Source organism: Thamnophis elegans, chromosome Z, assembly GCF_009769535.1.
Source record: "Thamnophis elegans isolate rThaEle1 chromosome Z, rThaEle1.pri, whole genome shotgun sequence".
NCBI classification, from domain to species: Eukaryota; Metazoa; Chordata; class Lepidosauria; order Squamata; family Colubridae; genus Thamnophis; species Thamnophis elegans.
The window spans coordinates 27,195,982-27,210,569 of NC_045558.1; the positions used below are offsets into that span (position 1 = coordinate 27,195,982).

Here is a 14,588-nt window from a genome sequence, read left to right on the forward strand (position 1 = left end):
GGGCAAAATTGATAAAATTGGCAAAAAAAATTGCCAATTATCTCTTTTCTACAGGTATGAACAAGCTTTTCTGACCAGTTTGGTTGGCTTCAAGACTGAACCTTATATCTGGATTGGTCTGTCCGACATACAAGAAAAAGGAACATTCAGGTGGACCAATGGACAGCCACTCCAATTCACTCACTGGAATTCAGAAATGCCAGGTACATATAATTAATATTTGGAAATGGCTCTACTCTGACCTATTGAATTTAATAAAGTTCTCACTTCATATCTTGATCTCACTGAAGTCTAGGGATACATTTATTTATTTTTCTCAGTCACACAAACAATTTTTCTGAAAATGCGCTTCCTTGGAATTGACGGAATGGAAATAGATTATCCCTGGTCAGTTTATTTAATTAGTCATCTTATTATTAATTACTTCCTTTATTAGAATTAGCTCTTGTTCTGATTAAATCAAAAAATGAATTAATGCATTTCTACTTTTCTGTTTTGTTGAAGACAAGGATAACAAATCTGGCACAATGCCAATTTGGTATGAAATTGTTTTCTTTAACAATAATTTTCCTTCTTTATTAGTCTTTACAAACAATGTACTCTCAAATAAAAAAAAACCAATAGCATCCTTTGGGGAAATGGTTTGGGAAGTTATAGTAAAATAAATTAAAAAGTACCTAAGTATTTATCTTGAATCAGATGTCTCACTTTAAATAATACAGAGATGTTTATTGTTTGATCTATCTTGAAGGTCGGAAGCCAGGCTGTGTTGCAATGACAACTGGAATTACAGCTGGATTATGGGATCTTTTGAAATGTGAGACCAGGGCAAAGTTTCTTTGTAAGCGCTTTGCTGATGGCGTGACCCCTCCACCGATACCAACTACAACACCTGCCCCTCAGTGTCCTGAAGGCTGGGTAACAAGTGAAGAAAGGAATATGTGCTTCAAAGTATGCCCCTTCTCTGTAGAATATATAACATAAGGAAAGCTAAACTTAGTTCTTGGTACTTCATGGATGTTGCATGTAATCTTTTTAGCAACAATATGGCTGTAATTTGCCTCCCCTTCTAGAAGGATTTTTTTTAAAAAAATTCCCACAATAACAATCATGATATACTTTACTTGTCTTTCTTCCTTCTGGTCTCCTACCACAGACTCCTACCAAAATCGAAACACAGAGTTTCAACAATATGACTTCTGAAACCAGCAATGGAGTGGTGTGTGTGTATGAGAGAGGGGGGTGGGGGAGGGAGAGAGAGAAGATTGGCCCCAACAATGAAAGCTACATCGTTTTTCCCATGTGTTGAAACCATAAAAAGGGCAGGGTTTTGATTGCATAGTTGTGACTGTCATCTTGACAAGTTTGATCTCCCTCCACTGGGGACCAGAGCTAAGTGCTGCCACTTGCTGAGACACCAAATGTATGTGAATCTTATAAATGCATCTTTCCTTTCATTGTTGTATCTATAGGGCCATGATGGTGAACCTATGGCACATGTGCCAGAAGTGGCACGCAGAGCCCTCTCTGTGGGCATGCACACCATGGCCAGCTACTTTTCTGGTTTCCGGCATATGCATGCATGCCGGCCAGCTGTCTTTGTGTGCGCTGGAAACCCAAAGACCAGCTGGCCTGCATGCATTACACGCTCATATGCACAAGCCACCTAGTCTTTGGGTTATTGGCATTCCAGCACACATGAAGACCAGCTGGTGCATGCCAGAAACCAGAAGACCAGGTGACTGGTGTGCATGCGTGTGCGTTCAGGTTTGGGCACTTTGTGCCAAAAAGGTTCTCCATCACTGCTATAGGGTATATCTATATAGCAGTGTTTTGCTCATTCCCACATCTTTTGAGAGACGTCTTACCAATCCAATACAATTCCAGGTTTTTCTTTTGAAATTGTCTCACTAGATATGAAAACCTTGGTTTATTCAGCTAAAACTAAGCAGGGTTGGAATTATTTTGTACATGGATAGGAGAGAAATTTTGGAAGAAGGAATTGGTAAACTTCGTTTGTATTGTTAACAAAAAGGTCTACATGTCCACCGAGTCACCAGATGTTTATGCTCTATGTGAATACATTACTTTACTAAAAACTGAGTTTTCTATTATATTGTATAGCTATTGCCACCTGTGAGTAAGATGGGTGGAATTTAATAAAATAAATATCGTCTTTCATTTCCATCTATGAGAAACTCAGTGGAGTCATTATTAGCTGTAAGCTGATGTCAGCTAAATTTAATTCAGCCCTAGCTAGTGGTGGGGAAGTTTTCCATTCTTTCTGAAGTAGAAAAAATGGAGATGAAATTATGACATGTTGTGTGGACTGTTACTTCCCATATTTCTTTTACTGTTGTGACTGCAGTGATTTTGTCAGTATCATTACTATGCTTTGCTAATGATATACTTCTCAATTTATCATGTGCACATTGTTTTCCTGCTTAATTGCAAAATAATGTATTGTCATTAGGCTTTCTTAAACCAAGGCAAGAGGTCATGGGCAGATGCTCGGAGTTTCTGTTTAGCAATTGGAGGAGACCTAGCTTCCATTTTTAATTCGAAAGAATCCAGTACGCTGCAGAATTATTTGCGGTGAGTCCATGGATGTATGTATCTCTGCAGTGTAAACTCTTTCATTCTAGGAACATAATCAAAATGCCTTTGAACCCATAGCCCATACATTTTGTTGACAATAAAGAAGATATAAGCTGGAATTCACACACCTTAACCCACATATCACTGCTCAGTACTAGGCTGTAGATTCTAAGAATTGAAATAAAGTAACAGAACAATCTAATTAAAGTTTTTAAAACATGGCAATATTAAATCATGTGGTTTAGCTGACTAGAGAATACTGGGAGTTAAAGTCCAAACACCTTAAAATTCCAAAATGAGAAACACTGAATTAAATATTAGGGCCAGACTCGGACTTTATAGTGTGTAACACAGGGGTATCAGGGGTATCAAAGTCAAGACCCAGGGGCTAGATCCGGCCCATGGGATGCTTAGATCTGGCCCGTGGGCCCACCCCAGAAATAGCAAAGGACTGGCCCGCAGTGCCTCTGCCAGCAAAAATAGAGCTAGGAGGGATGCACGCGGAGTTCAGGAGCTTGTTTTTCCTGGCAGAATGCTCAAGCCTCCACAGATGCCTCGACATGAGTGACATTGACTGGCCACACCCTCTCTGGCCCCTCGAAGTCAAACACAACCCTTTTCTTGTAAATGTGTTTTTATTTTCCATTTTCATTTCGTACAGTCACACATATACTGTGCATAACCGGGGCCATATAACATTAAACAATAAACACAGCCATTCCTCTTGTCAACAATACCCCCAAAATAGAAACCCAATGTACCTCTTCGACCCTCCATACACCCTTTCTTTCGCTCCCCTCCAACTTTCCATCTTCCCTCCAACATTCCCCTCTACCCTACTTCCCCTCCCCCTCTACCACTCCTCTCTCCCAGTACACTCCCTCCCTTCCTTCTCACCCTCCCTCCCATCCTCTCTCCCACCCTCTCTACCCCTCTTTCTTCTATCCCTCTACTCCTCCCTTCGGTGTATTTCTACTATCTATTAATATATTCAGCTTGTCCTATTTTTACAGTGAAATTAAAGAGCAACAGTATACAAGTGCAGTCACGTTACTTTAAAATCTAACACATACTATATATCCCCCCTCCCCCTAACACCCCACCTCCCTTCCCCCCCCCCCGACTTCCCAGAACCCGTACACGGTATAGATTTTTAACAAATACAGTCTAAAATATATTAAGACAAAGGAAATAAAAAAAGAAGTTAATAACATCTCTGCATTAAACTCAGCTTCTTCCTGTTGCACTAGCTTTAAGCAGTTTAGATTATTCCTAATCTTAAGCATAGGCTATCTGTAATTTCTTAGTCCCATATTTGTTTTGTATATAGTCAATCCATTTTTTCCCAGTCTCGTTTATATTTCTCATTTGAATGGTCAAACACAACCCTGATGTGGCCCTCAACAAAATCGAGTTTGACACCCCTGGCATAACACATTCTCTTTGAGATGACTTATCACCATTCTTCATTCTGATACTCCTACTATTCTCCCTTTTTGCCAGTAGATGGTAGGCCATGATCCAAATCCCATTCCTTCTTTATATGGTGGTAATATACATATTAACCTTATTTTAAAATAGTTTTAAAAGAACATTTGAAAATTGGTTTGCACTTCCATTACAGAGTGAGTCTACCTATCAAAAGCATTTATTGGTTTATTCTTTCAGAAATGTTCAGACTTTTCAGATTTTAAGGGAAATCAACCATCGCTATCTCACTTTTTAAAACCTTGCTTTTATTTATGTTTGTGTTATGTTGCAGGAACTCTGGAATCACCAGTTTCAATTACTGGCTTGGTTTAAATTATTTAAACCCACAGGATGGGTTTAAATGGAGTGATGATTCTCCAGTGAGTGATTTCAACTTTTTTCTCATGCAGTATTCTTCTTGTTTGTTGTTTTTAAAAAATATGCTTTGGCAAAGTAGACTGGGGAATTGAGTTGAAAAATAAGGAATCTGGAATGTTGCACTGAAATATTGCAGCCAACAATATTGACTAATGCATTGTTCTCTGGTGAGAGCAGGATGGGGGGAGCACATCCACCATTACTCTACCTGACCTTTCAGGGGTCTTCCATACCATTGACCGTAATATCCTTTTGGGCCAGCTGCAGGGTGTAAGGCTTGGCATGCATTTTTGTGCTGGTTTGGCTTCTTTCTCCAAGATCAGTCCCAATCAGGGTTGATAGGAAGTAAGAGGTCCAGTCCATGGTTGCTCCCTCAAGGCTCATTACATTCTCACTCCTATTTAACATCTACTGAGTGAGATCATCTATCATCAGGGGGATTAAAAAAAAGGGGGGGGGACAACTTGAAGTCTTGGCTGCTAATTGAGATAACATATTCATCACTAAACTCCATGCCTTGGATCAGAATTGAATGGTTTGCTGATCTCCAGAATATAGCTAGAAATTTCCAGAAATCTAATTGCCAAATTTTATTGGCAAAGGAGCACATTCAGTTATTTTTCAATTAAATAAATAAGTATTAAACCTCCACAAGGTTAGTTTGCTGATGTATTTATTTCAGATATTCTATAAAGGAATATCTTTTACCCCAACATACCTTACACAATGTAAAAAACAAAGCCAAAAATATCTGTTACGCCCCCTTCCAGCAATGTGACTGCATCAGCCCTTCAGTGGCCAAAGCTAGACGATCATAATAAAATCCAGCTGAGTGGCTTTGGGCCAGTCACTCTCTCTAAGCTCAGCCCACCTCATAGGGTTATGTTATTGCTGGAAAAGTAGGAAGATGAAGGTGTGTTGGATGTGCTATTTCTAAAATAATGAAGCTGGATTACAACAAGCCATCAAATAATATTGATAATTGGTGATAATGTAACCTGGCCTTCAGCTGAAATGACAGTTTCGCTTAGAAACCAGGAGACTGTAAGTTCTAGTTCCACCTTATGTAGAAAAGCCAGCTGGGTGACCTTGGGCCAGTCAATTTCTCTCAGCCCAACTCACCTTACAGTGTTGTTGCTGGGAGAAAAGAAGAGGAGGAAGAAACATTATATAAGTTTGCCAATTTGATAATAAAGATGGGATAAAAATCAATCAAGCCTAACAGACAAGCAAGCAAGAAAACCTGCTAACAATTTAACAAGCTAACATTGCCCAGACCTACAATCTGTGGATGGATAAATGATATCATTAACTTCTTAAAATTCAAGCAAAATGAATTCTCCAAAAGTATCCCTGAGAAATCACCGTATTTTTTGGAGTATAAGACACACCTTTTTCCCTCAAAAAAGAGGCTGAAAATCTGGGTGCATCTTATACACTGAATGCAGCATTTTTGGCCTTCACCAAAATGGCTGTGTGTAGCTTGTAGGAGGCTTTCAGAGAGCTCCTGAGGGCTGGGGGGTAAAACTGAGCAAAAAATAGCCCATTTTTGCTCATTTCTGCCCTTCCCATCCCCCTGGAGCACTCTATAAGCTTCCTAAAAGCTATCCATGCCCGTTTTGTATGGAAAAATGGGGCCCGTTTCATGAAAAATGGGCCATTTTTTGCTCGTTTTTGCCCCCCATTCCCCAGGAACACCTTCCAAGCTCCCTAAAGGCTATTCATGCTTTTTTGGGGGGGAAATGGGCCCATTTTCATGAAAAATGGGCCCATTTTCATGAAAAATGGGCTGTTTTTGGAAGGATTGCAGAGTGCAAAAAAATTTTAAAAAAATTTTTCCTCTTCAAAACCTTGGTGCGTCTTATACTCCGAAAAATATGGTAGATTTCCTTGATTGTTGCAATTGATTGTCTCAATGGCAGAACACCTACTTAGCTTATAAAAAACCAGTATTGAACCTGAAACCACTAATATAGATTTTAAAAATCCAGTTTAAAGCTCTGGCAGGAGTGTCAAACTGAGGCCTGCGGGCTGACTGCATCAGGCCATGCCTACCTTAGATCCACGAAGGGAAAAAAAGCATTGTGATACATCATGTGACGACAACATGACGCTGCTAGTTTGACCCCTGGCAGTGACAGTTAGTTTGAATTTGCATCATAAAATGTATTTTTTCAACAAATTAATATTCCCTATTTCTATATTAGCTAGGTATGTCAATTGGGGATATGGAGAACCCAATAATTATAATGGAATTGAACACTGTGGAGAGTTAAATGCAGAAAATATGTATTGGAATGATGTACATTGTGAGGAAATATTTTCTGGATCTGCAGATTACAAAAGGTACAACTTTCTTTGTCATGTGAAATCATAACATCTTCAGATTGATATCAGGTTAATAACATCAGTAAATAATAACAATATCTTATTTTTTTTTAAAAAAAATCTGTAAGTTGGCTGGGTCTGAGGAATAATAAACATCCTTGTTTAAAATTTCTATCCATAAAGTTAGCTAGTGGTATTTCATACCTTGGGGATAAGCTATTGTCCAAGGAGTGTAAATTAACAGGGCAATCAGAGATACTAGTGGATTACCATATTCAAAATGCCTTTAGTCTCTTACACTTCTCTTCAAGAAACTTAAGATTATGACAGAGTTAGAGTTGCATAATCCTTTCATTGATATTAAGGAATAAAATGTTATACGGTGTAAAAATAATAAAAACCATATATGTTTATGCGCCTAAAACACGTTTAAAACAAATATAGCAAAATAAATTTTGTTAGAATCTAGAAACGAGTGTGGAAACTCTGTAAATATTTAGTGTTTTCTAGAAAGTCAGTGGCTACATGTGAGATAAGCATAATTCTCATTAAATGTTTCCAGAGAGCAGCAACAAAAGTAAATAACTATTTCTGGACTTTTGATTGTCACCTAGTTGACCAGTGCAGGAGGAAAGGATGCTGTTTTAGCTAAATTCTTTGCTTGACTCATTAGGCTGTTATATTTTTATATAACTGTATAACTAACTATGTACTATATAAATAGATATCTTATATATCTTTTAAATTACAAATTTTAAATCACTGAGGGAACATTTTTGAAATATCTATTTAATTTATGATAATAAACTAATTAAGAGACACTGTTTGGTGTAATAGTTATGGCACCAAGTTAGAAACTGGGATTCTGTTAGGCACAAAGCCAACTGGATAATTTTGGACCAAGCATTCTCCCTCAGCCTTAGGAAAGAAGCAATGGCAACTCATTTCCAAAAAAATCCTTGCCAAGGAAAGTGCAGGGACAGTTCAAGTAGTTTGTCAGGAGTCAAAAATGACTTGAAAGCACCCGATCTCAATCATTTATGAGAATAAAAGTATGATACTATTCCATGGTGTCCTTTTAATTGAGGAACCATATATGCTGATGAGATTTTACTCTAACTTTTCTTTTTCAGGTGTGCAACTAAAGCCAGAACCAACAAATTCACCCATTCAAAGTACGTTTCTATGGCTTTGTACAATGAAATGTTTCTTTGCTGATGGTAAAGCTAAAACTGTCTTCTTGAGGACAAATTGGCATGTGCCATTATCATGCAAACATCATTACTTATATACCTGTGTTAAATGTAGGACACAAGTATGTAAAGGCAGCATAATGATAGTTTGTTCATTGACACATTGGTTTGTTGCAGTTTGCTGAGGGCACTGCTGGCTGAAAATAGTGAAAAATAGTTTTAAATTTGAACTTTTAAAATTTTTTAAATTTTTGAAACATCTTTATATATTTTTATCAATCAACTATTGATAAAATACAGCCATGGACAAAGAGACTGATGCTGTTGTGATTTGCATAATATGTTCCATGTACATATTCATGCCCATAGAAGACCCAAATTACACATGGATCAAATGTAAACTAAATAAACTATTTGAAAGAAAAGTAAAGGGTCAAGAGGCAAGCCTAGATATTATGAAACTCAACCTACAAAATGAGAAACTCCAAACAAAGTAAGAAAAAGTTTATCCAAACTGAACATAATAAAGAACAAATATTTCCCAAAAAATGACCCTGTACAAAACCTTTAGAGAGACAATAGGCTTAAGATCCAGAAGGAACTTGACAATTTGAACAATGGGCCCTATCTAACAAAATAAGATTCAAAGGTGAGAAAAATAAGGTTCTATACTTAGGAAAGAAAAACAAATGTACATGTATTGAATGCATGGTATCAGGTCCAATAGTAGTACCTGCGAGAGGGATCTAGAAATCCCACTTGACAGCCACTTAGTATAAGCCAGCGGTGTGTTGTAGCTGTTCAAAAATTCAACAGTCCTAAACTGCATTAATAGAGATAGAAACAGATCACATGAAGTGTTAGTACTACTTTATAATGCCTTGCTAAGATCACACTTGGAATATTGCATCCAGTTTTGGTTGCCATTATATAAAAAAAGATGTTGAGATTCTAGAAAGAGTGCAGAAAAGAACAACAAAGATGAAGAATGGTTACAGGAACTGGTTATGTCTAGTCTATTGAAAAGAAGGATTAGGGGTAACACGATAGCAGTGTTTGAGGGGCTGTCATAAAAAAGAGGGGGTCAACCTATTTTCCAAAGCACCTAAAAGCAGGTGGATGGATGAAAGCTAATCAAGGAGAGAACCAACCTAGAAATAAGGAGAAATTTCCTGACAAAATAATTAATGAGTGGAAAGGCTTGCCTTCAGAAATTATGGTTCTCCATAACTAGAGGAGAGATTGGACAGCCCTTTGTCTGAAAGGGTAGTGGTATCAAACTTGTGACATCATGTCGTCACATGATGTATCATCTTTATTAAATTAGGGATGGGCTTGGCCAGTATATGACACATCCAGCCCACAGGCTGTGAGTTTGATATCCCTAGTACAGGGTCTCCTGCCTGAACAGAGGATGGACTAGAAGGACCTTCAAAGTCCCTTCCAACTCTATTATTCTATTGTTCTGTTAACATTTCCTAACAAGTTGGAGAATCTCAATTTATTATTATCTGCAATGCAAGAAGAAAAGACTGAATTCCACCTGTTTATATTATATTATGATTTGTGCTCCAGTGTACATGGGGGGGTGGGTGTTGTCTCCTAATTTGATCACCACAATAATCCTATAAATTAAATTGACTGAAAGAGAATATCCCTAATCACCCAATGAGAGTCTTGCAATGATAACATTTGTAACATTGTCAGATCTTTTCATAAAGTGAAGGATGTTTGCTGATTGGCTGGCTGGTTGGGACATTAGAATATGACAATTAGTTTGGTGTACTACTGGCCTAGAAACTAGGAGACTATGAGTTCTAATCCCAAGTCAGGAATGAAAGCTGACAGGGTAACTGTGGACCAGTTTTTCTCTCTTAACTCACTGTCTAGAATTGTTGTTGTGAGAAAATAGGAAGAGGAAAGAGTATTGTGTATCTTGGCTGCCTTAAGGTACTAAATAATAAATGTGGAAAAATATATAGTGAATAAACAAACAAACAATATTTCTCATAGGTTATCCATTTACTAGTGATGGCTGGCTCGTAAATGGAGACAAGCAGTATTATTTCAACACCAACAAATTTCCAATGGAACAAGCCCGTGCATTTTGCAAAGCAAACTTTGGAGATTTGCTTGTCATTGAAGATAACACTGAAAGAAAGTTTATCTGGAAATATGTAAGACACTCATTTATTATTTATGATATGAGAACAATGAATGTGTATTATTTGCTTCTTTTTAGTTTATTTAAGGGGTTTCTGAGACTGTCAACAGTGATTCTTGATGGCATAAAATAACCACAACCTTCTTCATAAATAGCAATAGCAATAGCAATAGCAATAGCAATAGCAATAGCAATAGCAATAGCAGTGGACTTATATACCGCTTCATAGGCCTTTCAGGCCTCTCTAAGCGGTTTACAGAGAGTCAGCATATTGCCCCCAACAATCTGGGTCCTCATTTTACCCACCTCGGAAGGATGGAAGGCTGAGTCAACCCTGAGCCGGTGAGATTTGAACCGCTGACCTGCTGATCTAGCAGTAGCCTGCAGTGCTGCATTTAACCACTGCGCCACCTTGGCTCTTTATAGCACAAATTTATAGCACAAAAATTTGTATTATGGAGTAACATGAGTATATTTGAGATTTCCCCATTAATGAATTAAAATGTAAGTAGCATACAAATTGCATCTATTCTACAATTGTTCATATCAAAATACTTTAGAAGTGCTGGAAAAAGTAGGGAAGCACAACTTTTAATTTTCACAACTTGATCTAAAATTCGGACATGCTGGTCTATATTCAATTTTTTAGAGCCATGCCAGTCCCAGTAAGAGGAGTCTCTCCATCCCTTGAGCCACGATAAAGCTTAGGGTTTCCTGGGTGGTTCCCCATCCACATTTTCAACCAGTTCCATTATAAAATGAGCTGGGCTCCTCCAGCCACAGTCCTGCCTAGTTGGCAAAATGCTATAGGCAACCCTTGTGCTCCAACATCAGTTTTATTGAATAACAGAAAACAAGGAGTTGGAAAAAGACGTTGGAGGCCTTCTAGTCCAACCTCCAGCTCAAGCAGGAAATCCTATACCATTTTAGACTAATAGTTTATATTTGTATTTTTAATCAAGGATCAAAATGTTAGGTTACAAATACCCGGATCCCAACAAGCTCTGCTTTATGATTGCAATTAAAAGCTGGCAATATATACTTATTAAGAATTGCATTAGTGCCCAACATCATCCATCTGTTGTTAGTTTAGACTGACTTAAAAGAATAACAGAGTTGGAAGGGGCCTTGGAGGTCTTCTAGTCCAACCCTCTGCTGAAACAGGAAGATCCTACTCCATTCTTTATACTGTATATACTCGAGTATAAGCCTAGTTTTTCAGCCCACTTTTTGGGCTGAAAAAAGCCGCCTCGGCTTATACTCGAGTCAGTGAAAAATTTGCCCGAAATGGAGGAGAAAAAGGGGCGGGGCCATGCCGCTGGGTGACACTCGTGAATGGCCCAGTGCCCCTGTGAGTTTCCCCTCCCTCTGTGTCAGTTTGCCGCGCAGTGCGCACCGCACCATCCCCCCGCCTCACGTTCTAAGTAATGCAGGGCTGTCTTACGATTCCCCTTCCTCCCCCTCCTGCCGCTCTGCAACGATGTCCCACCTCCTCCTTGTTATGGCAAGCAGCCACATAGCGATGTCCCCACCTCCTCTGGTACAGTGATCCAATGATAGGAATCACTGTGCCGTGTGTCATAGGAGGCGGACATCGCTCCCCGCGGCTGCACGGACATCATCATCACAGCGGGACATCAGCATCATGAGGTGAGTGAAGTATTTCATTGAATACACCGCTAGTTTACTGTTTTCTTTGAAATAAATATTCAAAAACATTATTGGTATCTATTTTTATTTTTGAAATTACCGGTAGCTGCTGCATTCCCACCCTAGGCTATACTCGAGTCAATAACTTTTCCAGTTTTTTGTGGTAAAATTAGGTGCCTCGGCTTATATTCGGGTCGGCCTATACTCGAGTATATACGGTAATTCTCTTTTGAAAATCTTCTTAAGGCATCACTATGCCAACTGTGGAACTCATACTGCTAAAATAATCTGATTCTTGATTTTATTGGTTTGATAAACAGGAACTGCCAGAGTTGTACCTTGGGAGGAACTAAAATTTTATCAAGTATGTCTGTGATAAAGCTATGGCTATTGCTAAAAGTTACAAAAACCCATATTATGGAATACAAGAAGAAAAGGCTGGAGTTGAGGTGTTTAACCAATTTCCCTGCTTGATATTTTTCTATTTTTACTTAGGAGCCAATAACCAGTGAACACGCCATTCAGTTGTCCTGACTTCACCGTGAATCAAGGGATTATAGGGTCATAATTTTTTTAAGAGCCAATAACTGGATTATTAGCAACTCTTATTGATTTTTTCTTAAAGGAATGATGTTTGTTTTCTAATATAGCTTCTTAAAGCGAAATATATTTTTGCTTGAGACAATTCACATGTTACAATATATGTGATGGCCTTTTGTTTTGATTCTTTAGATCCTACAAAATGAACAGGTGAATAGCTATTTCATTGGACTGCAACTGAGCCTTGATAAAGTAACCAGGTGAGCAAACAAAAAAACCACTGCAATTTATTGCAGCACATGAGTTTCTTTTTGCTTGTTTTGTTATCCTCATACAGATAATTAAGATATCCATCTAGGAAAGCCCAATACGTTGGACTAGTTCACATGATATATTGCCATTATTATTCCATGTGGGGAGTCACAGAATAACAGAATTGAAAGGGGCCTTAGAGGTCTTTTAGGTCCAGACCCCTGCTCAGGCAGGAAACTCTATATCATTTCAGACAAATAGCTGTTGGAGCATTCACAACTTCTGGAGGCAAGTTGTTCTACTGATTAATTGTTTTAAGTGTCAGGAAATTTCTCCTTAATTCTAGGTTGCTTCTCTCCTTGATTAGTTTCTATTCATAGTTTCTAGTAGGGGAAAGGGTTTCCTGTGCATAATGTCATTATAATGTAATGTTTCTCAACTTGGCAACTTCAAGATGTATCCATTTCAATTCTCAGAATTCTGATTGGAGAATGCTGGTTGGGGAATTCTGGAAATTGAAATCCATATATTTTAATGTGCTAAGTTGAGAAACATTGTTCTAATGGGAGCCTTTGCTTTTACACTGATTGACAACAATATGTTAACTTGTCTTAAAGGCTGGATGGATGGAACTCCTGTCCAATAGTTGCCTGGGCACCAACATGAACCTAACTTTGCAAACAATGATGAAAACTGTGTGGTCATTTACAGGAATACAGGTATATATGGCTTGCTATTGATGATACTAGTTTCAAATGTATTTCTGTATGCATGCTAATATTCATAGGTTTTAGTACGTCACAATGCAGAAAATATATATAAAATGTATACAGATAGTCTTTGACTCATGAACACAATTGGGATCAGAATTTCTGCTGTTAAAAAGGCAGTAGTTAAGTGAATACAGTCAATTTTATTACTCTTTCCCCATTGTTATTAAATGACTCATAGACTGATTAAGTGAATCTCACTTTCCTGTCATTCTTACTTGTCAGAAACTGGTTGGGAAGATCACAAATTGTGATCACATGATCCCAGGAGAGTGTAAACCATTGTAAATACATGCTGGCTGCAAGAGCCCAAAATTTGATCATGTAGGGATGCTGCAATGGTCGTAAGCATGAAGACACACTATGTCACTTTTTTCAGTATAATTATGTTTGAATAGTCACTAAATGAATGATTGTAAGTCGAGTATCTTGCAATCAATAACTGTCATGATATTTATATATAGTGAAAGATTCTGACTGCGGGAAAATGTATTTTTTGCACTAGTATCCTATAGGATTAAGATTTTGTTTAAGGACTCAGCCTTCTCCACTTTTTTCAAGGCAGTCTCACATTTTCTTGAATGTCTGACTTTTACTAGTTGTAGTCCTTCCCTAGCCTTGAAAATAATTGGAATATTTCTTTTTGGTTTAGCTGCTGCTTTGAAACAAATCTTTGGGCAAATTCATTTTCCTAATTGCTGAGTAGCATTGTTTTGACTGGGTTTATTTATTTGCTGCAATTGGAGATTAGGCACATCTGGAGTAGCTGTGAAATTTGGTTTTCAATATATTCTGTGATTCCCAAGTTGATCTGCAGTTGACATGCAGTCTGGTTAATCACAGTGCATCTATATTACCAATGTTGTCTTCTGCCAGAATAAGGGCTTGAAAAAACAGTGGCAATATGCATATGATATTTGAACATGAATCAAGCTAGCATGCTCAGATTCCTGTTCAAAAGTTTGAAACATGCTGTTTTTAGAACATTCACTTCTATAGGTTGGATAGCCAGCTGTGGCTCTTTCCCCAAATCTGAAAGGAATTTGGAGTAGGCTGATTGACTGAAGGAAGACGTTGATTGATTCTCAGTACTGTGATTGTTATGAATGCTAGATTTGTTTCATATGCTGGCCACATAGTCTTTCTAATTACTTTGCCAACAGTCAGTTGTGTTTAAAATGCCTTTTTACTATTCTGAGTTCAGAATATAGGGGTATAGAATCTGGGAATTCCATTAGTCACTTA

The 14,588-nt window shown here is 38.0% G+C and overlaps 1 protein-coding gene across 1 annotated transcript in view; it reads left to right on the top strand.

The window, feature by feature from the left end:
* MRC1 (mannose receptor C-type 1) overlaps window positions 1-14,588 on the top strand; it is a 69,336-nt gene that overhangs the window by 33,002 nt on the left and 21,746 nt on the right. The window contains 10 exon segments of the mRNA XM_032235404.1: window positions 55-203; window positions 752-951; window positions 2,474-2,595; window positions 4,361-4,452; window positions 6,654-6,762; window positions 6,764-6,792; window positions 7,908-7,949; window positions 9,981-10,144; window positions 12,514-12,581; window positions 13,192-13,296. Of these exon segments, the coding sequence (XP_032091295.1) occupies window positions 55-203; window positions 752-951; window positions 2,474-2,595; window positions 4,361-4,452; window positions 6,654-6,762; window positions 6,764-6,792; window positions 7,908-7,949; window positions 9,981-10,144; window positions 12,514-12,581; window positions 13,192-13,296 (1,080 nt within the window).